The sequence below is a fragment of the Panthera uncia genome (assembly GCF_023721935.1).
Source record: "Panthera uncia isolate 11264 chromosome C1 unlocalized genomic scaffold, Puncia_PCG_1.0 HiC_scaffold_4, whole genome shotgun sequence".
Lineage (NCBI taxonomy): Eukaryota > Metazoa > Chordata > Mammalia > Carnivora > Felidae > Panthera > Panthera uncia.
This window is the reverse complement of record NW_026057585.1, coordinates 95,464,059-95,490,520: the sequence shown is the minus strand read 5'-3', so window position 1 is coordinate 95,490,520 and position 26,462 is coordinate 95,464,059. Positions and strand designations below refer to the sequence as shown.

The following is a 26,462-nucleotide window of genomic DNA, read 5'->3' as shown; positions in this document are numbered from 1 at the left end:
TGTCCCGAGGGGCAGTTCGGTCTTGGCTAGGAGCTGTGGGAGCCAGCAGCATCACATTATCCCCCTCCCAAAGTTCCCAGAACCTCTGCACTGGACACTCATCGCTGCCCAGGAGGCAAGGAGGCAGGAACATCTTGTCCCTTCCGCAGGACAGGAAAGGTGACCTCACATGCAGGAGGGAGAAGAGCCAGTGGAACTCCAGTCTGGATCCCTCCCTGAAAATACTGGGGCCTCCTGACGCTTGGGGAGCCTCGGGCCATGGTGGGCTGGGAGAAGCTGGGTACTCAGGGATCTTCTGGTTTTCTGAAAGCTGAGGGCCTCAGGGCGGTGGGGGGGGGGGGCATGGGAGGTGAGAAGGGCAGTGGCCCCCAGGCCCAGGCTCTGTTCCACAGCACACAGTTTAGGAGGAGAAGTGTGTTAACGAATGTTGGTAAACTGGATCCCAGTATGAGGGCCCTACTGGAGGGGAACGCAGAGTGACTGGGGTGCCCACAGGCGGTTCCCAGCCTTCTTTCTGTGCCGACGGACACCGTTGTCACCCCCTGCTTTGCTCGAAGTCAGGAGTGACTGCATACCGATGTTCTCTTCACAAACATAGACCTCTGGGCTCTTATTAATGGTCCCCTTTCTGAAAATCAGAGAAGCCTCCTCGGTGGGAGAAGTTCCAGATGCACGATGGTGGAGGGACAGCACCCCACAGCGGCCCCTCCCTGACCCCGGGCCCCCGTCCTCCCACCTGCAAGCATTTTGTTCCCTCTGTGCTGCACGGCACTCAGGCAGCAGGATTCATTTATTTGTAACCTGGTTCCCTTTTTTGTGCCCCATCAGACTGGGACATCTCCAGGGGCATGATGAGAAGGGCTCAGAAGGGGGACAATCTGGGGTAGGGCTGAGCCCGTGGTCAGCCCAGGAGCTTTCTGTCATCCTGGTCCCTTCCGGCCATTGGTCTGGCCCGAGAAGAAGAGACTCCACTTCTCAAATCGTTCTGGCCTTAGGAGCGGGGCTGTGGCCACAGGATTCAACTCTTGGCCACTCGCCAGGCCAGATAACCAGGTCCCTGGAACCCTGCCAGGATGGGTTCGGGTCTGGCGCCTCCCTGGGCTTGGTGCCCACCTCCACTCTGATTCTCTTTGGAGATAGGGAGGGGCCCCCGGCATGACAACTAGGTCATTTCCCAGGGCCCGAGCCTCCTCTGCAGGGTTGGCATGCCCTGTCCTGCCCCTCGGGGGTCAGGAAGTCAGAGTTCAGTGTTTGTCACTCTCATTGGCTTGGCTAAGCTCAGGGACAGAATTAGATCTCCTCCCTCACCCTCAAGGCTTTCCAAGCACCCAGACCATTCTGGGGGAGGGACCAGGATAGGGCCTCCTGGGAATCTGCCCAAGGCTTTTTCCCTGGTTCCTCTGGGAAGAGATCCAGAGAAAGACTGAAAAGTGTCCCAGCAGAGAGGGAGGGGTCGGGGTGGGACCAGGCCCTGCCTGGCTGTCAGGAGAAGCCCCGGGGGCTCTGGGAAGATGTGAGGTCCCACTGCAGCCAAGCCAATTCCATTCTCACAAAGCCCTTGTCGGGCGGGATGGGGGGCAGGGGGCGGCGCTGGCTGGCCCTGTCACTCCCAGAGTCCACTCAGACCCCTGGGATCCTCACTGTGTTCCTGGCCTGCAGGTCACATGCAATTTCGTGGAAACTTCAGGAGTCCGATTCCCTCCAAAAGGTTGGCCTGGAGCCAGCTGTAACCTCAGAAATCTGCTTGCCACTCAAGGATGATCACAAAAGGGGCAGCTGAACTGGACACTCACTAGCTCAGTAGACAGGATCCCCGCTTCTTCCTCCTCATCCATCCCTGCCCGCGAAGATGTGCCCCCCACTTGGAACCTGTCTCCCATGAGAGCCAGTGACAGGCATCTGGCTGTGGTTCTGGGACAGCAGAGGGGGCAGGCGAAGCCCATGGACATTCCGAGCCTGACCTCACTGGGCTGGCAAGGGTACCAGGGGGCACCATTAGCAGCTTTCCCCCCCCCCCCCCCCACACACACTTTGTGACACATGTCCTCAAGCACCAAAATGAAGGTGATGAGTCTCTTGTCAGTGTGATGGGTCTTGTAGCTCAGAGCCAGGTTCAAATTCTGCCTCTGGTCTTTACCAGCCCTATGAACCCGGGCACGCGATCTCCCTGCTCCGAGCCTGTTTTCTCGCCTACAAAACGATCTTTCCAAAACCACCCCCACCAAAAGGCCAGTGCTTCTTTGGGGCTCTGCTCAGGACCCGGTGTGAAGCACTGAGAGGCCACCACATCCCTGGGCGGCATCTGTCGGCTTCCCTCCATCCCCTGCCTACGTTTCACTTTTTCCTTATGTTCTACGGACGACTTCCACGGCGTGGCACATGGCATAATAGTTCAAAATTACGGACCACTCCTCCACGGGATTGTATGGCCAGCCACACCCACGGCCGTCTGGACCACGTGACCGGTTCTGGCCAATGAGCTGTGAGCAGAAGTGACATCCCTTGTTTCCAGGCAGAAACTTTCAGAGCCGATGCCGGGTGGCCAGGCGTGTCTACTACCTCTGCCACAAGACATCGTCCCAGATGTTGGCTCCTCTCTCGGCCAGGCTCCCAGCGCAAAGAGGACACAGAGCAGAGCTGTAGCCACCCTTGAAGGACAAGTGGCGATCCTAAGACAAGCCTCCGTTGTTGAAGGGATGACACCTGGGGTCATATCCTGGCTGATACACATCGTGGCTGCTGGAAGGGCTTCCCGAGAGCTGCTGCCTGGTGCAATGGATAATTAACCGTTAGAATGTGATGCCCTTGACTTGGCGGCCACTTGGCAGGTACTACACGAGCCGCGGATGTGACCATGACTTGGCGTTCCTGCACACAGATCTGACAACAGTCTGAGCTCCGAGATTAATCTGCTAACGTGAGTTGTGTGGAATCGCTGGCCTTACACGGCACGTGGGAGGCTCTTCCATTGGACTCGTGGCCTGTGACCGGCTTCACCTCTGGGGAACCACTGCCTGTGCCCCTCCCTGCACCTGGCCACCCACCAGCAAGAGCCGTGTGCACGGAGGCCATTGTCCACCTGTGCCCCTGCCAAGGTCAGGTTTACTAAGCTTGCTGCAGCAGGGAAGAGCATACACCAGGCGAACCATGGGGCGGCTCTCCCCACGTCTCCTTGGCCGTGATTTTCCCCGTTGAGCCCGGGTCTGTTGTGCCATTCCAAACCTCCTCACTCTTTGCCATTCCGCTTCTTCTTCTTTTAATGCTTATTTATTTTTCAAGGAGAGAGAGAGCGTGACCAGGGGAGGGGCAGAGAGAGAGGGAGACACAGAATCCGAAGCAGGCTCCAGGCTCCGAGCCGTCAGCCCAGAGCCCGACGCGGGGCTCGAACCCACAAACTGCGAGATCATGACCTGAGGTGAAGTTGGACGCTTAACCGACTGAGCCACCCAGGTGCCCCTTTGCTATTTCACGTCTATCCCCTGAGGTCCAATCTGGGTCAGGGGCATGTAGCACCCTCCTAACACTGGTCTTAATGATGGTGGTCTTCAGAATTTTGGCCTCTCAGCAACATTGCCCTCTCAGTACCCAGTCATGCTCAGTAGACAGTGGGTACTCACTAAGGACTGGTTCTCTCCTGAGTTGGTTGCTTTGTGCTGGCGGGGCTGTGGCAGAGCAGAAGGCAGCTCTCTGCAGACCAGTTCGTTAAGGTCGTATCAGGGAACTGGATGGGGGTGCAAAGTGTCCCCCAACTCATGGCTGTTGGGAGGGGCCTGGCGGAAGCCGCAAGGAACCGTATACCCCAGGCTCGGGCTCCAATACCTTTCGCCACCTCTGCCCTCTTCTCACCCGCTCCACTCCTGGCAGCTGGGGACCCCAAGCAGAACAACTGTCTTTTAAAAGATGGCGTTTTGTGGTTGGGATCAGTCCCTTCCCGAATGGCAAGGACCAGGGGTTCAGGGATTTCAACAAAAGAACTCGCAAAAACCATCTCTTTATTTATCATTCCTGCCATACAACCAGTTTGCACAAGCTGAGGATGGGTGGATTTTGCAAAGAAAAGAGCATCTGGGTATAGACCCTCCTGGAAACAGTCTATACACACTGCTAAGGCTGGTTAGACTCGAGAAGCAATTTAACAATAAACTCTACACAATTAGAAATGTATGAAAGTGTCAAGGTGGCTGCTGGCTGGTTTCTTGCCTCCCCATGGGGGTCAGAGTTACGCCCATCAGTCCTGTGCAAAGGTCCTGGGGCTGGCCTGGGGGTTCACCCGGATTCTTCCTGGGGACAGGAAAAGTCCCACTCACCCAGCAGAAGTGTGCCAAGGGACAGGCGCATGGGGGTGTGCCCACGTGCCATGGCCCCCTCAGGTTCCGTGGCTTTCAAGCATGTCTCTGCATCCTGCCTTTATGTCCTCCCTTTGAAAGTGTTCATGCAGGTATAGGTTCCTGAGAATTTGTGGATCTCCTCCAGTGCAGCCTGTGGTAGTATGCTGGGGGAGTGGGGAGGGAGAAAAGAAGAGGGTCAGTGGGGGCACCAGCCACCAGGTCATAGTAGAGCAATGGTTCCCATAAGCCGCCCCAGCCCTCTCTCCAAGCCACAAGGAAGGGCTTTCAAGTAAGTGGATAAACAATGTTTCTGAGGTAAAGGTAAAGGTGGCTGGTAGAAACAAACTTTCAAAACCACATTCTTAGCATTTTGGAGCCAATAGGTATCTGGGAGATCAATTCCCTCCACGAGCCACTCATTCAACAAATATTTGCTGTGTGGGATTGAGGAGTGAGGCAGTTACCACCTCCTCCAGGGAAACTTCCCAGATTCACCCCCAGGTCTCTCCTTGGGCTTCCCAAGCCCCTGTGCTTCCCCAACGGGCCCTGGGGCGGGGGGGGGGGTGGTGGTGGTCCTCGTTGTTTCCTTGGCAAACCCATGCCTGGAAGATACCTCATCTCTGATCCTGGCCTGCAGTGTGGGGCTTGGCATAGATAGGGCCCCAGTCCATTTGCTGAATCAAGTTGAAGGGCCCTGGACCACCCCAGGTGCGGGATGGGAAAGGCTCACTTCCAGCCAGAGCAATTTGGAAGTCTCCCTGGGGGCGTGGTTGTTCTGGAGTGGAGCTTGTAAAGGTTTCTCTTGGGGAAAGTGACAAGGGGGTGCGGTGCAGGGGTTGGGGGTGGGAGGTGGAAAACTAGTGGAAGATAGAACAGGAAATGTAGGCTGCGGGCTTACCGTGGAAAGCACTGAGATGTTCTAGACAAACCAGCTTTTTCCTAGAATGTTCAGAAAGGCTTCTAAGAAGCTCCCCAAGGTCGGGGGGGGGGGGATGGCAGCCCCATCCTGGTGAGGACATGAGGCTCTACCCTCCTAGGGGCTCCCAGAGGCAGCCAAGGGCATGTCAGAGCCTCAGTCAGGATGCACTAAGGGAGGCAAAGATGTGGCCCGATGAGGAAGCTTCTGGGCCCGCGGCTGGAGCCAATCCTCAGCTGTAGACACACAGCCAGAGGGGAGCCTGCGTTCCTGGGAGCTGATGTCTGATGAAGGTACTCGGGCGCTTCACTTCCCGGAAAGGCCTTTCAGGTCAGAGGGGTCGGTGAGCTGGGGGTTCGAGGTGGCAGATGGCTGGAGGCCCAGAGGAACCAGGGTCCACGGTCGCTGGGGCTCCAGGGTCGAAGCTCTCCCTGACACCCTGTGTGCAGCTGGGCACCTAGAATGGCCCCTTCATTGTGGGACCAGGATGGGCAGGGTGTGCTGCTCAAAGTCTAGAAAGTTCTAGGAAATGTGATGCTGGGCCAATTCTGAAGGAAGATGATCTCTTCTTGAAAGCCTACCTCCTGAGGTAGTCTGTTCTGGTACCTCCCACCTGACTAGTCCTGGGGCGTTTCTGTGAGTCCCAAACATTGCAAACCCTGTTTCCCCCCATTAGATTGAACTTCCTGAACACGGGGGCCAAGTACTGGTCTCGGGAACAATGGTTCTCAAAGTGTGGCCCAGGAACCCTTGGGGGGGGGTACCCGAAATCTCTTCAGAGGTTCAACTGGTTTTGTAATAACCCCAAGACATATTTGCCTTCACACGCTCTTCTCTCACAGCGTGCAGCTGAGTTTTCTGGAGGCTCCGTGACATGTGACATCATAGCCGATTAAAATCAGAAGCAGATATAAGAAATCCAGTTGTCTTCAATTAAGTCAGGCAATAGAGAAAGAACTTCCCCAAAATGCAAAACAACACCATTCTTCCTACTCCATATTTTTTGGAAAATACACTTTTTATAAAAATATCATATTTATAACAAGGTATGGATTTATTACCGCTACCTATCAATCAATCAATATTTTAAATCTAAACACATACATAAATGTTGTAACAATTTTTCTCAGTTTTAATTTCTCATACAGTTACTAATAATAGATCAAAAAAGGTCCCTGGGTTCTTCTAATTGTTAAGATCGTAAAGGAGTCCTGAGACCAACGCTTTTGAGAACCACTGCTCCCTACGAAGTGTGGGAAGTCCCTGGGACACAGTTCACCACCGCTGGTTTTCCTGCCCACAGCAGACATGAGTAATCGATCACATGTGTATTTTCTCCTCCTGCCGCCTCTTCCCCGCCAGCATTCACCAGCGGAAGGGGAAACAGCCAGCGTGAACGTGACCCAGAACTTTCTCCCCCAGCCCGTACCTTTTCAAGATAATGAGGGCATGCATCGTCCACGGGAGAAGGAGGAGGGCCTGATTCAGCTGCACGGCTTCCACCGTCCTCCGGGCCACAGTCTCCGGCTTCAGCGGGGGGAAGAGGTTGGGGAACCTGGTACAGGAAGAGACAATATGGGTTTCTCCTAGAGAAGCACGCACTTCTGCTGACCATCTCCGTGGCTAACATCCATGGGCCGTCCCTCTGGCTTTTCCTGTTTGGGAGACTCGAGTCCCCTTTGGAATATTCTCCCCGCCCCTGCCTGCTTCCCCAGAAATGTCGGGAGTTCCTCCTTCCCCTTCTTCCCAGTGGGTCTCGCCTGGAGAATGGAGGTCTTGTAGCCCACCCCCTGGGAACCATTCTTCAAAATGCTTCCTTTGAAATGTCTTTTAAAATGTCACCCAGGGGCGCCCGGGTGGCTCAGTCGGTCAGGCATCCGACTCTTGATTTTGGTTCAGGTCATGATCTCATGGTTCATGAGCTTGAGCCCCATGTTGGGATCTGCACTGACAGTGTGGAGCCTGCTTGGGATTCTCTCCCTCTCTCTGCCCCTCCCCTGCACGCTCTCTCTCTCTCAAGATAAGTAAACATTAAAAAAAGTACGAACATGTCACTCAGATCCTGCTGCTGCCTGGCTCAGACCCTCTTCCAGCACTGTCCTGGGCCCTGCCCACTGCCTGACCTCTCTCCCTTGTCACTCTTCTCCCGAAATCCAGGCCAACCTTTCTGTTTCTGTCGCTTCAGCTCCCTGCCATCTCAGGGCCTTTCGCCAGCTGTCCCACTGGGGAGGGTTCTCGGCCCATCCTCTCTGGGTGGCCTCTGATCTCCTCCCCCTGCTAATTTCCTTGACCTCATTTACCACGTGGCCTTGCCTGTCTGCTTGTTTGCTTGTGCGTGGCCTGTCTCCCCTGTCAGACTGTGAGTGCCACAAGGGCAGAGGTCTGGTCGGTCTTGCTCCCTGTTTTAGCCCCCGGTGTGCAGTGCCTGGCATATAGTGGGTGCTCAATAAACGCTTTGCTGAACCGATGAACCCGGAACAACTTGCTGCCCCCGAATGTGCCCTGCTCGGCCTGTCTGGAGGTGGGGGTCTGCTGGGAATGCCCTTCCCTGCCCCGCTGGCTGGTCCCCTCCTTGATTCATTGATTCACTGAGCTGGTCAAGTGTTTACAGAGTGCCTTCCACGGGGTTGGTAAATGAATGAATGATTGAATAAGCGGGCGCCAGGGAGCTTTCTCGTGCGTGTTCAGAGGCCTCTGACCTGAGCCCCGCACAGTGACGATGCTCCCTGTCAGGCCTGAGCTAAATCCAACAGGCACCGTTCGCTCCAATTCATAGAGAAGGGAGCTGAGGCTCTGGGGAGATGGTGGGGCACTAAGGGCTCAAGCCAGGCCAGCATGAGCCCCGGGCCAAAGCTCTGTCCCCCTCCTCACTTGCAGCTTGTCCTCCCATCCTTGGTGGGCCTGTAGGCGCAGGGCTGACCTTGATCCCACGAAGTGCTTGTGCTCAGGTACCAGGAGCACTTAGGGTGATGAATCTCTTGGAGCTGATGTCACCTTGGGCAAAGGCAACTCTTGGGACCCCAGCACGGGCCCGGTTGGTCTCAGAGAACCCGCGGATCTCCCCCCACACCCTCCTGGCCACAAGCTTCCTCTGCTATCTTAATGTGCAGCTAAGGTGCTCACAGCCCTGCAGTCTGGAAGGACGGCCACCAGGAGCCTGCACAGATGAACGTGTTGACGAGCCCTACAGACATGGCGGACAGTCTGGTTTTCCAGCCATGACCAGGGCCCTGCCTACTTGCTACGCAGGGGAAGGGAAGACAGGATGGATAGGGCCAAGCTCTGTGGGGACGGGGGGGCCCTTCCTAGTAAGACCCCTGCAGGGGAGCCTGACAGAGGAGGCCGGCGCGTCTGCTGGAGGGACTTTCTCCTTTCCCTCCTGGTGGGTGGGATGGGTATATAGGGAGCTGTTACTCCCACGGAGGCCGTGCAGACTTGCGGAATAAGCGAGTTCGGCCCATGTCCATCTGTGTGGCCCTGGGCAAGTAGCTGCGCTCCTCTGAGCCTCAGTTCCCATGTCTGTGAAGTGCGGACAAGAGCTCCCTCACGGGGTTGCTGAGGGCCACGTGTAGCAGCGTTTGTAAAGTGGCTGTTGTGGCTGGGACAAACAAGATCAATAAATAGTAACTTGCAAACAACAGCACCTACATGGCCGTTCTTGCCAGAAAACCCATCAGTTTTGTCCTAAACATCTGTCTCTACCTCCCTTTAATGCTGGGAAGCTGTTAATCATGGTTGGACAGGAAACCAATGCTTCTCTTCTCTTCTTTCTTTCTTTCTTTCTTTCTTTCTTTTCTTTTAGGGAATGGAAGTTGTTTACACATCAGTCATCCTTTTATGACCCTTCCCCCCAAACCTCGGGGCTCGCCTGCACAACCACAGGTAACTAACCTTCCCCTAGTGCTTACTACGTGCCAGGCAGGCTAGGTGAGTCACATCTAGGAGCTCAGCTAAGCTGTGAAGAAGGGAGTACACTTTCAATCCCTTCTTAAAGATGAAACCAAGGCATAGAAAAGCTGAGTCACCTGTCCAAGGTCACACACAGCTGTGATTTGGTCCTTGGCTGTTTGGGCCCAACCTCTGAACCACTGTAGAAAAATGTCGCCTTTCCTTGAAGTGATAGAGAGGAAGCGGCCAGAAGATGAGACAGGAACACCACGCGAGAGGTCTGCTGACGTCCTGCCTACTTACTTCTGTGCCCCGGGGCCCACCTGAAACCCAGGATTGCCCCTGCTGCTCTTCCGTCCAATAGGCATTTACTGAGCACCTCCTGTATACCCAGAAGAAAAGAAACTGGCCCAAAGTGGTATGGGGGGGCCGGCAAGCCAATAGGGAACATCCACGATCATTAATCCCACCTCCTCTAAATACAGAATCCGTGATCATCTGCATGTGAGCCAGGTGGAAATGTGGATTTCCGTGGCACACGAAAGGTATGATCTGATAGGAAGATTAATCACATCTGCGTTCATGGAGATGTTCACTGTCAGTTAAGGACAAAAAGAGCAGCCGTTCATTACTGACCATCTAGCATGCCGGGCTTTGCACCAGATGCCTCACATGTATTATTTGTAATCCTCCCAAAGATCCCCGAGGGAAATATTATTTCCACTGTTTTACAGATGAGCAAAGTAAAGCATACAGAGGTAGCAAGACTGGCTCAAGATTTCACAAGTGTAGAGAAGGAGGGATGACCAAACCAGTCTCAATAACAACAACCAAGGGGGACTGATTCCCACATGGCTCGTGCTGTGCTAAATGCTTTCCACCAGCTGTCTCATTAAATTCTCACGGTGAACCTCCACACCATCTTCGTGTGTGGAAGAACCTGTTGTGTATAATTTAGAAGGCAAATCTGTTATTATATGCTGCATTGCAAAAGCAAGGAAAGTAGCTGTTGGATAATTCCCCATTGTCACCTGTCTCTAACTTTGTGCCCCTTCATGACTGTACATCATTAGAGCACCGTTACTGGGGACTTACTATAGACACATGCAGTGTTCCATGCCAGATCCCTTTTTATCCTTATCACAGAACCCTAGACGTGGACATCCTCATCGTCCCGTTTTATTTTATTTTAACGTTTACTTATTTTTGAGAGAGAGAGCATGAGCAGGGAAGGGACAGAGAGACAGGGGGACAGAGGATCCAGAGTGGGCTCGATGGGGCTCTGCGCTGACAGCAGCAAGCCCGATGTGGGGCTCGAATTCATGAGCTGTGAGATCACGACCCGAGCCAAAGTCGGGCACTCAACGGACTGAGCCACCCAGCCACCCCACTCACCTTCCTGTTTTACCGATGAGCAACGAAGGCTACAGTGGGAACTAATTGGACCCAGGGTCAGATGGTACAATACAGGTATAAGTGAGTCAGCCCCACAGGTGGCTGGCTCCAAAGCATGAGCTCTCAACCAATAGTTCCCATTCCCCTGGAGTCCCATTGGCCTGGGGACAGGGGGTTGGGCTTCAGTCTTTCTTTAAATTGAGCTATAATTTGAATACATATAATTATGCACATAATTTGCATAAAAAGTTGAAATCTTAAGTGTGTGGCATGATTAATTTTTACCTATGTAACTGCCACTTGGATTGGGAAGAGAGAGCATTTTAAAATATTCTAGAAAGTTCCTTTGTGCTTCCTCCCAGGCTATGTCCCCGCCCCTCCAGAGATGGCCACTATTCTAATGTCTATCACCTTGGCCTGGTTTTGCCTGTGCTAGAGGTTCCTGTAATGCCTTCATGCGGAAGGCACTCTTTTAAAGCGTCTGGCTTCTTTTGCTCAACGTGATACTTTTGAGATTGATCCATGCTGTTCGTGTGTTAACACTGTTCTCTCGGGGAGTATTCCACTGCGTGCATGTGCACTGATACTTTGTAAGAGCTCCCTGACCTGAGAAGCAAGACCCTAAGCCACTACAGTGTCCCACCGCCTCGCACATAGAGAATCGGGTATGAGACCACAAAGCCAAACAGAAGGGGCTTCCGCGGTATTTTTAAATTTTAGCTCTCTCTGTGCATACTAAGCACGTCCCTGGTCCGATCCGCTGTGGGACTTGGCTTAAGGGAGGGGAGTCCCCCGCTCACTGACCTGACCCTCATACCCTGGAACATCTCGGTGCTGGTGTGGAAGGGCAGCACGGTGGTGGCACTGACTCCTGGACAGTCCAGCAGCCCCAGGGTCAGGCTCTCCATGAAGGCGAAGGCCGAGGCTTTGGACGTGCAGTAGTCGATGGCACCAGGGATGGCAGACAGCGCCAGCACGGAGTTGAGACACACGATGTGGCCGTTCTGCAGCTCCAGCATGCGCGGCAGGAAGGCCTTGGTGGTCTGAGGGTGGGTGGGAGGTCAGTGTGGAGCTGCCGTGGGCTCCAGCGGCCCCTCTGAAACCTCTTCTGGGGAGCACGACCACCCCGGGCACAGGCACCGCTCCATGACTGAGCTCTCCTGGGATGGGAGGGGAGGGGGCCGAGGCCCGCCCACCGCAGGGCACCGAGCTCCGCGTTTCCGTGCGTCCAGATGTCTCCTGGGGCTGGGTGGTCACTGCTCTTACCTGGCCACCTTGCCTCCCGACATCCCCCTGGCCTGAGCCCAAGCCCCGGCGAGCCTCTCCCCACCCCCCTACAGCAGCCGGGAGGGCAGGAACACGTCACTGTCACGCCCAGGGCCGGCTGTGGCCCAGGACGGCCCTTACCCAGAACTGGCCCAGGGTGTTGATGTGCTGGGACTTGAGAAGGGCGTCATCGTCACTGTCCATCAGGCTCTTCCCGTGGACCACGGCAGCATTGTTCACCAGGATGGTGATGTCGCCCACCTGTGGGCAAGGGGGCCGCGGGGCTGTTAGGGCAGCCGGTCCCGGTGGCCTGCACCCACAGGGGCGGGGCCTGCCCCCTCGACACCGGCTGTGTGCCCCTGGACAGCCACATCATCTCTCTGAGCCTCAGTCTGGATTTGTGAGATGGAGCTGATGGCCGTACCGGGGTTGATCTGAGGGTCAGAAATACTTCGTGGCACACAGCCTGTTTACGATAAACGAGGTTATTGCTACACAGAAGCACTTCACATTCACCACGGGCTAGATAGCAAACAGGATGGGTTTTGCTCTTGTGGAGCTCACTGACACGTTCACCGCGAACAGATGGCTGGAGTCAGGAGAAGGATCCTCCCAGAGGGCGATGGGACTTTTGCCCCCCAGAAACTCACAAGGTTTCTTCCAAAGGGGACAACAGGTGATTACTTCTGTTATGTAATCAAGCCACACACCTAATCCCTGCCCCAAAGAACACACGCACACACACACACACACACACACGCATGCACGTATACACTCACGCACACGGACATGCACACACAGCTTGGGCCAGCTTCCGGGACAGTCCCCAGACATGCCCCGAAAACAGCCATTTTGCCATTCGCAACGCTCTCTCCCAGGCCAGGCAGGTGAGAGAATGTTCTCTTTGGCTGTTGTGTCTTGTGTCCAGCCGAACCCGGGACAGACCCTCCTGGGCACTTACCTTCTCCCGGACAGCTTTGGCCGTCTGGTATACCTCCTCCCGGTTGCCTACATCACAGATGAAGTAGTGGCACTCGGTGCCCATCTGCCGAATCTCCTCTGTCGTCTCTTTCAGGCATTTCTCAGTCCGGCCCCAGAGAACGATCTGGAAGGAGAGGATGGCAACACCAAACAGGTGGTGATTAAATGACCCATCGTAATTCAATGGTGGGCAATGGAAATTCAGCAATTTGCCCGAGTAATTGGCAAGCCAAGTAGCTAGCCTCCCCGATTGCATCCAACGACAGCACGCCAAGCACATTAACAGTATGACTTTCTGAACCGAACGGACAGTTACTGAGCCCATTTACGACCAGTCGATGGATGCATTATTTACAAGTCTCTCTTAATGTTTATTTATTTTTGAGAGAGAGACAGAGACCGAACATGAGTGGGGGAGGGGCAGCGAGAGAGGGAGACACAGAATGTGAAGCAGGCTCCAGGCTCTGAGCTGTCAGCACAGAGCCCGACACGGGGCCAGAACTCACAGACTGCGAGATCATGACCTGAACCGAGGACACTGAACCAACTGAGTCACCCGGGCTCCCACACAAGTCTTTCTTACACATTCCTTTCCACAGGACGCCTCCCACCAACAGATTCTAGTTACCCTACACAGTCTGGAGTGACAGCACTCCTGTATGGTGTTCCAGAATGTTCTCAGGAACAAGCTGGCCTTCCCACCCAGAAGGTCTTGAGCCAGGTTTATGAGCACCAGCCTCCAGAATGGACTGGAAGGTCTTGGCCATGAGGCCCACAGAGGTGAAGTGGACTCCCCACCTAGCTGTGGCCCCACTGGGAAGGAGGGCACGAAGAGAGGCACCCAGGCTCCCACTGAGGAAGAAATGCTGCCGTCCCCACAGGCAATAAGTGTGGGACCCATTGCACTAGGAGGAGACCCTGGTGGGGCCAATGAATGGACTCCTAACAGTGTTGGACAGACTTATGAATGGCTGGCCATAAAAGGCTCAGAAGAGAAGGCTGGTTCACTCTCAACCTTGACCCCAGCGAGAACAACCCACCTCCCCATGACATGATGTGTCCCTGGGTCCAGAGAGGCCCCCGTCGGTAAAAGGGTTGGAAGACAGGGAACTAAGAACCTTAATAAAATTCAGCTCTGGCAGCACAAGGCAATAGAGGCAGGGGCTGGAAGGCATCGGAAAAAAGAAGAGATGGGGTTTTCCCAGGGATTAGTCTAATGGGTTTCTATTTTCATTTCTTCCTTCTAAAATTGTCAATGAAACTCTTCCTTGAAAAATGAAACCCAACATGGTACCCCGTGTGTGAAGCTAGGTTTCTTCACAAGGAAGACATTCCAGGTCCAACCACAGATTTTTCCCTCTAGAAGAAACTAACGAGAACAGGAAGGCCGTGTTGGGTAAGCAAGCGTTTTCAAGTGAAGGCTACAGAAGTGGCTCCAATCACACCAGCCCAGAACCCGATGGATTTCTCCAGTCTGCTCTGTGACACAGTAGAGAGAAAAGTCACACGGACTAGTTGGTGGTGGGAACGGTTTTATCAACTGTACACCTTAAAATCTCAGCACTTTCACTTAAGCAGAAAGGGTCCCAAAGGGAGTAGCTGGAGGGATACAAAAAAGACCTGGTGTGCTCCCCCACCCCCAAACTTTCTGGAATGTACAAATCACCTGAATAAAGCAATGGGCTTTATCTTATTAGGAAAGAAGACAAAAAGAGCTAGTGGTCTCCAACAGACCCGCTTTTTCTACTAGTGCTTTAGACACTTTTGAAAATTTACAAAAAATGTTTATTTATTTTGAGAGAGAGAGAAAGAGAGAGACAGAGTGGGGAGGGGCAGAGGGAGAGAGAGAATCCCAAGCAGGCTCTGTGCTATCAGCGTAGAGCCCAACATGGGGCTCGATCTCACAAGCTATGAGGTCATGACCTGAGCCAAACTCAAGAGTCAGACGCCTAACCAACTGAGCCACCCAGGCGCCCCTGAAATATTTTTTAAAAGAAAATAAAAGTGTTTTTTCAACCCCTGAAACATCCCTGGGAAGGCCAGTTTGAAGACCCCACCTAGTCCAACCGCTTTATTTCTTATAATTAAGTCTTAAAATACAGGAAGTGTTTTACAAGGAAGGATTCCATCAGTGGCTCTCCATGACCACAAAAGTCCTTTAAGGGCAAACGGACTGCAATTAGACAGTCTCCAAGGGACACTTTCTTGTCTATTGAACTAAAAACAGACTTAGAGTGTGTTCCTTCAGGGGAGGCAGGGAGATTCACTTCAGGAAGAAGAAAAAAACCATCTCTTGTGGGAAGGCAATTGGGTGTAAGCATCCTCCACTCCACCAAACCTCACCCTTGCCTTGTAGTCCTTGTCACCCAAGTTTCTTTCCATCCTCCCTTGTTACCCCATCTGCCTATCTGTCCATCCATCCATCCATCCATCCATTCACTCATCCATCCATCCATCTACCCATCCAATCCATCCTTCTTCCCTTCCTCCCTCCCTCCCATCCATCCATCCATCTACCTACCCAATCCATTCTTCCCTCCCTCTCTTCCATCCATCCATCCATCCATCCATCCACCTCTCTTTTCTTCCTTCTACTCACCCCTCTCCCACCATCCAACCACCCTCCATCTAATTCTGACTATGTCAGCCTGAGGTGAAGGTGATCTTTGGCCTCTTTTCTCCTCCCCTAGTCCCTGCTCAACCCTATCCCACCTCCAGCTCCTATGGGGAACAGGGTCATGGGGTTTGCACCGTTCCCTAGGGTCTGGCAGAAGGCAGTGCCTCTGAGGACTCTGAGAATTTCGGGACAAGTGGAAAGAGAAGGGAAGTGTAAAGCTGGGGTGGGTGTTGGCAGGTGCAGGGGTCCTAGGAGCACAAGCGAGCACCTCAGAGGGTCTGGAGCGGCAGTACACATAGCAGGCCTGTATTCTGGGAACCTTGGGTTGCTTCTCAGCACACACAGGTGTGCATGGGGTGCCAGCAGAAGGGGCACCAGGGACTCCTGGCCGGATTAACTAACTCTTCCTGCCCCCCCCCCCCTCAATTCTCAGGTAGGGCAAGGAGGGTTGGGTCTAACCCCGCCTCCGGTCTGCCCAGGAAACCAGCCATCAGGAAACCAGGGAGGCCAGGACTGTCCATGTGGTTGGAAGAAAGCCCTGAAGAGGGAAACAGGGACTGGGGGAAAGGGGGGCAAAGGGAACGCTGTGTCCACTCATTTCCCGTGGGCAGGGGATACACCCAGGCGGGGCCATTTCCTTTTCGGGGTCTGTTGAGGATGCCCTGGTGGGCTGGCTTCCTCATGCTCTGTGCTCAGAGCCTCCAGCTCTCCCTGGGTACAATGACAGGGCTGCTTGCTGCCCGCCCCCCCCCCCCCCCCCAACCCCACTGGGCTGGGAGCCCCTGAGGGCCCTCAATCCTGGCTTGTTCATTTTCATATTCTAGGGCCCAGCACGGCACATGCTGTTTGCTGGGTGAATGCATGACAGTTCACCTGCCACAGGTGGGACGGGCAGGGAGGAGGTATGAAGGCTGAGACCACCCCATCCTCCTTGATGGAGCCACGAAGGTCCTAGAACCCTCAACACAGAGTCTGCTTGGACCAAGATTCAGTGAGACCCAGATTTCCCCAGTGCCTCAAAACCATCCTGGGGCTGTGCTGTGATGTGAAGAGTCAAGTCTGAGGTTGAGACCCTTGAAGGGGGCAAGGGGTTACTCTCAGATGGAAAAAGAGGCTCAGGGCCATGCATGGGTGCCTCACTGGTGGTCACCGGCAGGTCCTCTGGGGATGGGAGGGCTTCACCTGCGCCTTGCTGGCTTCTCCTTCTCCAGTGCCCTGCCTGGACCCCTCTGGGGACCCAGAGTTGCTGACCAGGAAACTGGCAGATTCAGCCCAGCAGGTCTGCCCACACGGTCCCTGCCCGGAGTCACCTGGGGGTGACTCCGGACAGCTGACAGGACAAGAGTCCCACCCGGTGTCAGAACGGAGGAGAGGACAGGCAGGCAGGAGGCAGGGGTCTGAGAGGGGCGTGGGGTGAACAGGAGAGGAAGGGGCAGATTGACGAGCCCGTGGAACCCCAGCCGGCCTCCTCTGAATAAACTCCCAGGACAGGGAGCAGCTGGTGAGGGCCAGCGGGCCCGGGATTCACTCTTAGGCCTGGTTGATAAAATGACAGTTCAGGGTGACTCCACACTGGCGGCCTCCCAGCCTCTCTGGGGCCAACGGTTAGCTCCTGTCCTTCAGGCTGCATGGAGGGAAGGGGACCAAGACATCCGGCCCCTCTCAGGCCACAGCCGCCCTGTCCGGCCCAGGGTCCCTGCCCTTCTCTCCCTCAAAGCTGCCCTCACCGCAGCTCCAGCCAGCCTGAGCCCGAGAAGCCCCAGAGTTGAAGGCCACTGTTACCCACTTCTCACAGCTGAGGAGACCATGAGGCCAGAGGTCAGAGGTCCGCGGGTCCAAGCCCTGCCTGCTCCCCAGGTCCCTGGCTCTGCCCCTTTGGGGCTCCCACCCAGCACGAGGTGGCTGTCTGTTTGGATCTCTCTCCCCATCGTGAGGATGAGCGAGGAAGCTCACGGTTACAGGTTGACACTCACGCACCACATGCTGAACTTGGCCCCCAGTGTGCTGTCCTCGCCATTTCCCATCTACATCTTGTCTCCTGGATAAATGTCATTCATTCCGAGTTCCCTGTGACCCTACCTAGTGCCCAGCACGCTGTTCTCCTTTGCTTTAAATGCCAAGCCTACTTGTGGACTCCTATTCATCCTGCGGAACCCTGCTTGAATGCCCCCTTGGTTGTGAAGCTTCTCTGGCTGCTCCTTCTATCCCTCAATAACACACAATAATCCACAATAACAACATCATGACACAACAGCAAGTATCTAGTGAGCACTTTCCATAGGCTGGGTACCCTCCGTGTGTTTTCTCCTTTCATCCTTACAATTCCATGAGTGGGTATGGTTACTCTGTCCATTTTGCAGGTGAGGCTCAGACAGGTAAAATGACTCTTCCAGGGTCACACCACTGGTGCAGTGCAGTGTGACCCGAGACTCGCATGCCCAACTGCCAACACTGATCTTTGTGCGTGAACACCCCTGCCTCCCCCGCAAGCTTGCAAGGTCCTCTGGGGAATCCCATCCATTCTATCCATCTGGTAACCTCAGCACCCAGCAAGAGTAAAAGCCAACTAACACTGTCACATGACATTGGCCCAGGGAGGTCTCTAGAAAAAATCTGCTGGCCAGAGAACAGTGAGTGACTCTTCTCCACCCAGCCTTGCCTTCTTTGCCCAGAGATGCTTGCATGCAGGCCTGCACTTGGCATTCATTGCTGGAGTTCAGCTGCAGAGAGCACAGTCCCCCTCCCCAGTGACGTGAGCTGGGTGGTCTCCGGGCGGATCCCAGGAGGAGCATCTGTTTATAATCGGCGGCCCCGGAAAGATCTAAGTCCCTCGGAAGGTCTTTGGCAGAACAGCTCATGTCTCATGGGTCCCATGTCTTGGAGCGAAGCGATGCTGAGTTGGTTTCCCAGAAGGAAGAAAATACCCACCAGAGACCCCAAACCATGGCAGGGAAGGGGGGTGGGCGAGAGGGTCACGGTTTTGAGGGTGCACAGCTCTCCTCCACTCTTAGCACCTCCAGCGGGAGGACGTTCATAAAAATCCATTCTCAGAGCTTCGTGTGGCCCGCAAGGGGTGCGGGTTGGTGACGCTGGGAGCACGGACACGTGCTGTCCAGCGGAAGTTAAATTTTAAGCTCTCTTCTCTTTCACAGTCCTGCCTGTTTCCAAAAAGAGACCCCCTATCTTTTGAGAAGAGTGGCTGAGAACACAGGCTCAGGAGCCAGAGACTGCTGGGCTCAGTTCTCTGATCTACCCCTCAGAAGTTACACGAACTGAGACACCCACTGAACCTCTGTATAAATTAAGGTTATGAATTTCAAAGGGTGGTTGGGAAGATGAAGAAAGGACATGACAAACTCTCGCTATTATTATTATTCTTATTATTAACTCAGGAACATAAATAGATCTCTGCTCGCAGAAGATCCCACTCTCCCCCCATAAAACTGGGGTCATCGGGGTGACAGATGCCTGGAAGACCGGGGCTTCATTGCCTTGCTTCTAGACACAGCCTCAACTGGGGCAGCACCGCAGAATCTTAGAGACCTCTCCATTTCCATCCTTCCACTCGACTTACAAGACCCTCCTTTGTCCACAGTCCTGGGCCCACGAAGGTGGAGGCCAGTGTCAAAACCGTCTAAGGATTTCCGGAGACAGGTGTTCCCGCTGAGCTCTGGGAACCCTGGGGAATCTAGCGAGGAGCCTCCAGGACTGCTGAGGGGTGGGAGGCTTGGTGGACGGTCCCCGCTCCCCCCCCCCCCAGGTCATTCAGAGCACTGTCACTTTTATTCGTCTTTTAGAACAGCCATTTCTATACAGATTCCGTTGCTAAAAAAATAAAACGAAGTTTGAATACTACTGCTCTGGATCCTTAGCCCTTTCTTCTCCGGAACGGAAGCTTTTTTTTTTTTTTTTCTAGGAATGAACCCCAACCGGCTGCCTCCAGCTCTCGCCCATTGGGAGCGCTGGGCGGTCACCCCCAACAGGCAAGCAGCCCACCTTGTCTTTCAAAGACAACCCTTCAGAATCCATGACAGTGATGGGATACCCCCTCGAGACATATCAGATTTTCTAATCTTCCCACCTCCCCCCCTTCCCCGAGAGCCCCGTTTCTGCCCTCAACATGCACCCGTTTGCACCCTGCCCTTTGCATAGCCTCCGGTTCGCTGTCTGTGTCCCCCCCCCCCCCCCGCTGATGTGTGACCCCAGCGGGTCAGAGGGGGCAAAGGCACAGGGCCTCCTTGCTGGGGGCTCAGGCCAGGGGCGGCTCCCCCTTCCTGTCCCCGTGCTGCCGAGCTGCCCGAGTGACAGGCAGGGCAGGCTCGCGCTGGCTTCGCTCCTTGTTTGGGCCTGCCCAGGATGTTCTGGCTACCGCTGGCTCAGCTGTTGGAGCGGACTGTTAGGAAGCTCCTCAGATTAGATCAGGCAGCAGTGTCCTCCTCCCACGAGTCCCTGACCACAGCCTGGAGCCGGACAGAGACTTCCTCCCGCTGAGGTCCGCCTGGAACTGGCCCGTGGGAGCCACGGGGAGAACCACGAGCATCATGCGGACACCTGCTGCAGGTCCCCACCCAGCCCTCTGGCAGCTCTAGGAGGGGGGCCCCAGGCCCAATCCGAAAATGAGGAAACTGAGGCACGGAGGGGCTGTGTGATACGCCCGAAATGACTCGGCTGGTAACGGTAGAGCCGGAACTCCAACCCGCCGGGTCTGATGCCCACTCCTGTGCACTTGGCTGCCGAACTTCACCTGCAGAGCAAAGAGCCAAGTGGCCCCATAAAGGGCCACATGTATGCACTGCACAGCTGTCACCGAGTGCACACCACATGACAAGGGCTGGACGGCAAGGTGTCCACCTCCCGGGAAGCCGCTGCCCTGTGACCGTGTAGCACATGGCCCTGCTGACCAACTATGCGCCACATGGGTGACAGTAATGATCCTCAACACTTTGCGAGGCTACCGGGGGCCTTTAGAGGCTGAGGTGGGAGAATAGGTGAGGACAGGACCCACTGTCCCTGAGCATAGGTCAGCACAGTGGCCGGGGCAGTCGGGGAGGGGGGGTTGGGGGAAGGGGTGTGCCAGGAGCATCCCTGGTTCTCCCAGCGGGCAAGGAGAACGGGACTCACCGCTGCCACTGCTAACGTTTCTCGGGCGTTCGCTGTGTGCCAGGCCCTGCTCTAGGCACTGTAGATGAGGTCCTCACTACTGCCCGCAGAGGGGCATAACAGCTTGACTTGTGCCCCCCCTCCCCAAGAAATTACGTCCAATTCCTAATCCCTGATACCCATGCGTGTGACCTTATTTGGAAAAAGGGTCTTTGCAGATGTAATGAGTTAAGTTAAGGATCCTGAGATGAGATCACCCTGGATTAGGGTGGACCCTAAATCCAATGACAGGTGTCCTTATAAGAGACAGAAAAGAGACACACAGAGAAAAGAGGGGAGAGCCCTTCCAGGGGGCAGCCATGTAAGTGTGGTCCAGGAGAAAGGAAGGAAGAAGGCTAGGCCATCTTGGAGCTGGTGGAGTGGAGTCCCCAGGAGAGGGTGGCAGCATGGACAGGTTCAGGTAGAGTCCAGTTACACCCTTGACCTCTGGGACCAAGAATATGTATTTGATCCATAAATAACATAGGGCCACTAGAGGCTTTTTTTTTTTTTTAACAGTTTTAGGTTCACAGCAAAATGGAGCAGAAGGTACAGAGAGTCCCTACATGTCCCCTGCACCCCCTCAGGCACAGCCTCCCCGGCTACAACGCCCCCCATCAGAGTGGTACACTTGTTACAACTGATGAACCCACACTGACACGCGTAAGGTCCCTATGCCTTTTCCAGAATGCCATACAGTTGGAATCACAGTATATGGTCTTTTCAGACTGGTTTCTCGCACTTAGTATGTACATTTAGGGTGCCTCCGTGTGTTTTCGTGGCTTGATGGCTCATTTCCTCTTAGTGCTGAATAGGATCTCATTGCTTGAATGTTTCAGTTTATTTATCTGTTCACTTAATGGAGGGCCTCTTGGTTGCCAGTTTTGACAGCAATGAACGAAGACGCCATAAACATCTTTGTGCACGTCCTTGCTTTCTGACTTTCCAGATCTCTTCTCGGACACACATCTCCCTCCAACAATGGAAGCCTTACGTCCATGAGGATAGGGGCACTGCGCCCCCCACCCCGCGACTCACACACACACACACACACCCCTAACACTTTCACCTGCCAAGAGCCATGTCTTCAGCAACTATTCAGAAACCAAGTAGGACAACTGGGCTAAGTCCCCATCTCACCCCAGGGTGTGATTCTTGTGAATCTTTTTGGTTCCAGGACCACTGGGAAAACCTCCTTAAAGGGAAACTATCTCAAAGGCTGCCTCTAAGGAAGAGCAGAACAGCTTCTCACTTCCAGCCCGAAACTCAGGGGCTGATGTTTCTTTTCACAAACACTAACAGCCTACAAGCCCGGCCCAAGGGCTGCACCTCCTTCTGTCCACCCGTAGACCACACTTGGCAAAACCCAGGAGTGGGAAAACTCAGGCCAGAATTGCTAGCGGACACCTCATGACCTTTGCCCCCATTCCCGCATCTGGACCTCCCTCCCGGCCCGGGCCGTTGCAGAGAACACCAGGTGACCTTGAGATGCAGGTGCCAAGAAGGGGAGGAGAGCCAGCGGTTACAGGCCACTCTCCAGCATGGTGCGCATCTCCAGCATCACCATTCTGAGAAATGGGACCATAAGTGCCGTGCGTGAATGAAGCTCAGACAGGCTAAGTAATTCGTGCAGGCTGTGCAACCAGAAGTTTCAAAGCAGCTTCAACCTAGACCCCAAAGCCAAGCTCTTTCACTGCTCCCTGTCCTGACTCACTCGCTCGCTCACACATTCAAGGGGGCTTCCTGAGTGGTGACCGCATGCCAGGCAGTGCTGGAAGCTCTGGAATACGGCAGGAAAGTTCTTTCCACTCTCCTGGCATTTGCTCTCACGAGTGTACGGGGGAGATGGGGGAACAACGAACATAGGAACAAACACAATATATAAAGGTGGCCAAAAGTGCACGGAAGGAGAGGGAAGCTTTGTAGGGGGGAGGCTGGATGGAATGATCCCCGGGTGGGAGTGGTATTTACTTGGAAGGGGGGACAGGGGAAGCCTTTCTGATAGGATAACATTTGGGCAAACTTGAGGGAAGTCAAGGAAGGAGGGATGCAGATATCTGGGGCAAGAGCCTTCCAGGCAGAGGGAGCAGCCAGTGCAAAGGTCCTGGGGTGGGAATGAGCTCAGGGTGTTGGGGTACAGCAGGGAGGCCAGGTGGCAGACACGAAGTTGAGCACTGCAGCTGTAAGGAGTGGGGGGGGGGGGGGGGGCATGGAATTCCATTCCCAATGAGACTGGAAACCCTTCAGAGGGTTGTCACCACAGAAATGATCACTTTTGACTTGGCTTCTGGAACGGGTTCTGACTGCGGGATTTGGAGGTTGGGAATGGGAGTGGGAACCAGGGCGGTGCAGGGGGGGCCTGTCAGGAGCTGCTCTATAGGCGGGTGACACTTGAGGCAGATGGGGCAGTCGGGTGAAGTTTCTGGAAGAGGAGGGTTCAGGACTGGGCAGCCAGAGGAAGAGGGGTTCCAAGAGGACCCCAAAGGGTTGGGTCTGAGACAATGGTAGAACAGTGGTCCTGCACTGAGCCTCTGAGCCTCCCTCTCCAGGGAAGGTCGGCTTTGGCAAGTCCCAGGTTCGGAGGAAGAGAAAGGTCCTGACTTCGATCCCCAGGTCCCTTCAGCATCCAGAACACTGGGCTCAGGCAAAGCGAGGGGGAGGGGTGGTGGAGAGTGAGGAAACGGTTCCAGGTGGCGAGGGCCGCCTCCCCAGGAAGAGGGTGCCTGGATGCCGGCCAAGCAGGCCAGCTGCCCACCTAGCGCGCCCTTGGCCGGCTACCCACCTAGCGCGCCGCCGGTAAACACCCCAGTTTCCAATAACAAAGCGCCGGCCATCCCAACACCGCCCCTGACAGCGAAATGAGCCGCCGCAGCCTGCTCCGTGCAGGGAGGCGAGTCTGCGCTCACATGATGGGGTGAGGGGGTGGCAAGGAGAAGCCGCCGGGCGAAACCTCAACGGGTCTGGCAGGAGGCTCCAGGAAGTCTTTCTGAAAGCGGGCCCAGGGGCGGGCGGAGGGTGGGGGCCCGCGGGGGTCCCAGGAGGGGGTGGGGCAGGGCTGGGCTGGAGTCCTGGGTGGGGATCGGGCTGGGATCCCGTTTGGCTGACGGAAAAGGAAGGGAGAGGGTAGGGAAGAGGGCTGGGAGGTAGATGTGGAGGGGGCGGGCTTCAGGGAGGTGTCCGGAGCGCGGCTGGGGAGGGGGCGGAGCAGGGCGGGGGGCGGGGTAGGTAGGGACCGGGCCGGGGACGGGTTGGGGTGCGGATGGGAAGGGGCGGGGGACGTGGGGAGGAGGGCCAGGCTGAGGTTGGGGGTGCGGGGAGGGACGCAGAGAGGGAGGGGGCAGGGGAGGTGGGGAGGAGGGGCGGGCTGGGGCTGGGGTCGCGGCGCGCGCGCGGGGGCTGGAAGGGGTGCCCCTCCGGCCGCCGCCGGGCCCGCCCGCGCTTCCTCCCCGCGGTAAACAAACGGCGTGACGTCACGGGCGCCGCTGGCCCGCGGCTGAACCCGGAGCTGTAAATGAGATGCAAGGTGCCAGCAGCCTCCAGGCCGCGAGGCCTGCGCGCCACACACGCTCCTCCGCGCCGGCCTGAGGTTACCCCAGCTGCACACACGGACAGGATGCTGCAAACGCCACCAGACATTGCAACACGCAGCCAGTCTGCTGGCCGCAGCGTGAACCCTCCGCCGCCCCCCTGGCAGGCACGGGCCCAGCTGGAGCGCGGCCTCCCTCCTCCGGAGCGTCCCCGGGGGCTGGCGGCGTCCACCCATCTGGGGTCAGCCTCTCCGCTGGGGACCCCATCCCCTGCCTCTCGGGGCGGGAGGGGGTTTTCAAAACCGAGGGCTGAGCCTCTGGGGTCAGCTCTGGGCTTTCTGCCCAACAGACTGAGGAAGTGCCTGCCTTTGAGCTCGGCTTTCTGGGAAGCTCATCCCTCTTCACGGAAGCAGAAGTGCTGGGGTGCTGGGGGCCCTTCCTCCAGGTGTGAGCAGATGCCAGCGTGTCCCGCCGGCTGCCCGCCTCCACCAGGCAGGGGACCACCGTTTGTTCCAGGCGGCTCCCAGAACGGCCCTGGCCCGCACACCCTCGGCAGCCCAGGTGTCTGAACTGCCCTTGGGAATGGCAGGCAGCCTGGCTGGGGCCGGCAGGCCAGCACCGTGCTCTGGAGTTGATTTGCTGTGTGACTTTTGGATGAGTCACTTGGCATCTCTGGGCATTACCGTCCCTCCCACCCCCACCCCCCGGGAAGTGGGAAGAATCAAAACTGGCCTCCCTGTGCCGCTGTGGGAAGGTCAAAAGTGCACGAAAGCCTCACCAGTCTCCTGGGGCTGGCTTGAAGCCTTCAGATCCGGGGCCCGATGCAGAACCTGGAGACACAGAAAGGAACCCAAGCAGGCCCTCTCTCCTCAGCCACCTACCAAACTTGCCTTCTGGATTTCCTGTGAGTGGCCAGGGCTTTGGGGACATATGGGCAAATGGTCCCCTGGCCCCAAGGAGCCGCCACACTGACTCCCCTCTTTGGACCCCACTAATTCAAGTCCTTGTGGCGACTGGGGGGTTAAAGAAGAAATGACTACAGATCTTTAAAAAGCAGCCCAGGAATGCAACAAGGCACCGTCTAACACCAGAGCCAATTCCAGCTTCCCTGTCACCGAAGTTAATATTTAAATCTCTCTCCCTCCCATCACCTGTTTTATTGTCTTTACAGCATTTTGCCGCTATCTGAAATTTTAAGTTATTTCTTGCCCGCCCCCCCCCCCAACACACACTTTCTAGCATAGGCTCTCGGGATGAATTCCCAGCACCTGGCATGGTCGTCAGGTGCCTGCTGAGCATGTGAGTGAACGAATGAAATCATTTTGCCTCCCCTGTGAAACCGGTGATAATGTGTCTTGAAGGGGATCTCGGGACGGATGAAGTATGGCCCGCAGGCCTCGCACGAGGAAGCCGGGCGGGGCCTTTACATGGACCGGGCTCTAGAGCCATACCCAGAGGCACGGAATGCCAGGTCACGTGCCTTCCCCTCCTGCCCTGGACAGCGGGAAACATGGCCCCAACAGACCCACTGCACGATGCAGAATGGACAGCACATCCCAACAGACGGCTGACGACAGCTAGCTGATTCACAGTTGCCTACACACCCACTCTACACATGCAAAAAAACCAAAAGCAGTCAGTACAGAAGCGTATTAGGTTTAGCGGTGAAAACAATCGTGTCACAGTGGTCCCCAGTGCTCTAGGATTTATTCAAGAGCTTGTCTAAGGTGCTTCAGTGAGGTCTATAATCCCCTAGCCTCAGTTCCTAAATCCAAAGTCTCCAAAGTCCTTTTTCCCCACCCTCCTCTTAATTTGATCTATACATTTAAGCAAGTCCTCAAGGGGCCATGGCCCTGAGCTATTGGGCCATCTTATAGATGGGGCACCGAGGTCCTAGAAATGTCAAGGGCCTGGCCAGGAGTAGCTGAGCCGGGACCCCAACCCTGGTAACACTTCTGCTGGTGGAGGTGAGACTATAGCTGTTGTTTTGGGAAAGACAAGACTGATTTTTCACTGGGGGAGGGGTGATTCTTTCACCATCCCCTTCCTATCCCAACCAGGCATCCGGGGGTCCCTGAGCTGGTGTGCCCAATAACACACAGCTGGTGTGTCCCAGGAAGACCTCCGGCTAATTAAGCATTATTTATGGCCCGGCCTCCTGAGGACAAGCTTTAAATTACTTGCAAGCTGTGCCAAGGTAACTATCTATCCTACAGGCCATTAATTAGGAATCGGTCTGATCTCTGCAGGAGGAAGGTCAAACGCCATGGAGTTGACCCTTCCGGCTGGCTGGCGTCATGCTATCAGGCTGGGGATCTGGGCCTGGAGGGCTGGGGGATTTGGGGAAGCAGTGGGACGTTTTGCAGCGGGAATCGGCCTGCTCAGCAAAGGCGAGAGGATGCTGG

General features: G+C 55.5%; 1 protein-coding gene across 1 annotated transcript in view; it reads right to left on the bottom strand.

Moving 5' to 3' along the window:
• Positions 1-4,044: 4,044 nt before the first annotated feature.
• Positions 4,045-26,462, bottom strand: part of DHRS3 (dehydrogenase/reductase 3) — a 38,738-nt gene continuing 16,320 nt past the window's right edge. Inside the window, exons 2-6 of the mRNA XM_049618058.1 lie at positions 12,755-12,898; positions 11,935-12,054; positions 11,332-11,570; positions 6,674-6,799; positions 4,045-4,492 (exon numbers count right to left, since the gene is read on the bottom strand). Of these exons, the coding sequence (XP_049474015.1) occupies positions 4,408-4,492; positions 6,674-6,799; positions 11,332-11,570; positions 11,935-12,054; positions 12,755-12,898 (714 nt within the window). The 3' untranslated portion in view covers positions 4,045-4,407. The remainder of the gene's footprint in view (positions 4,493-6,673; positions 6,800-11,331; positions 11,571-11,934; positions 12,055-12,754; positions 12,899-26,462) is intronic.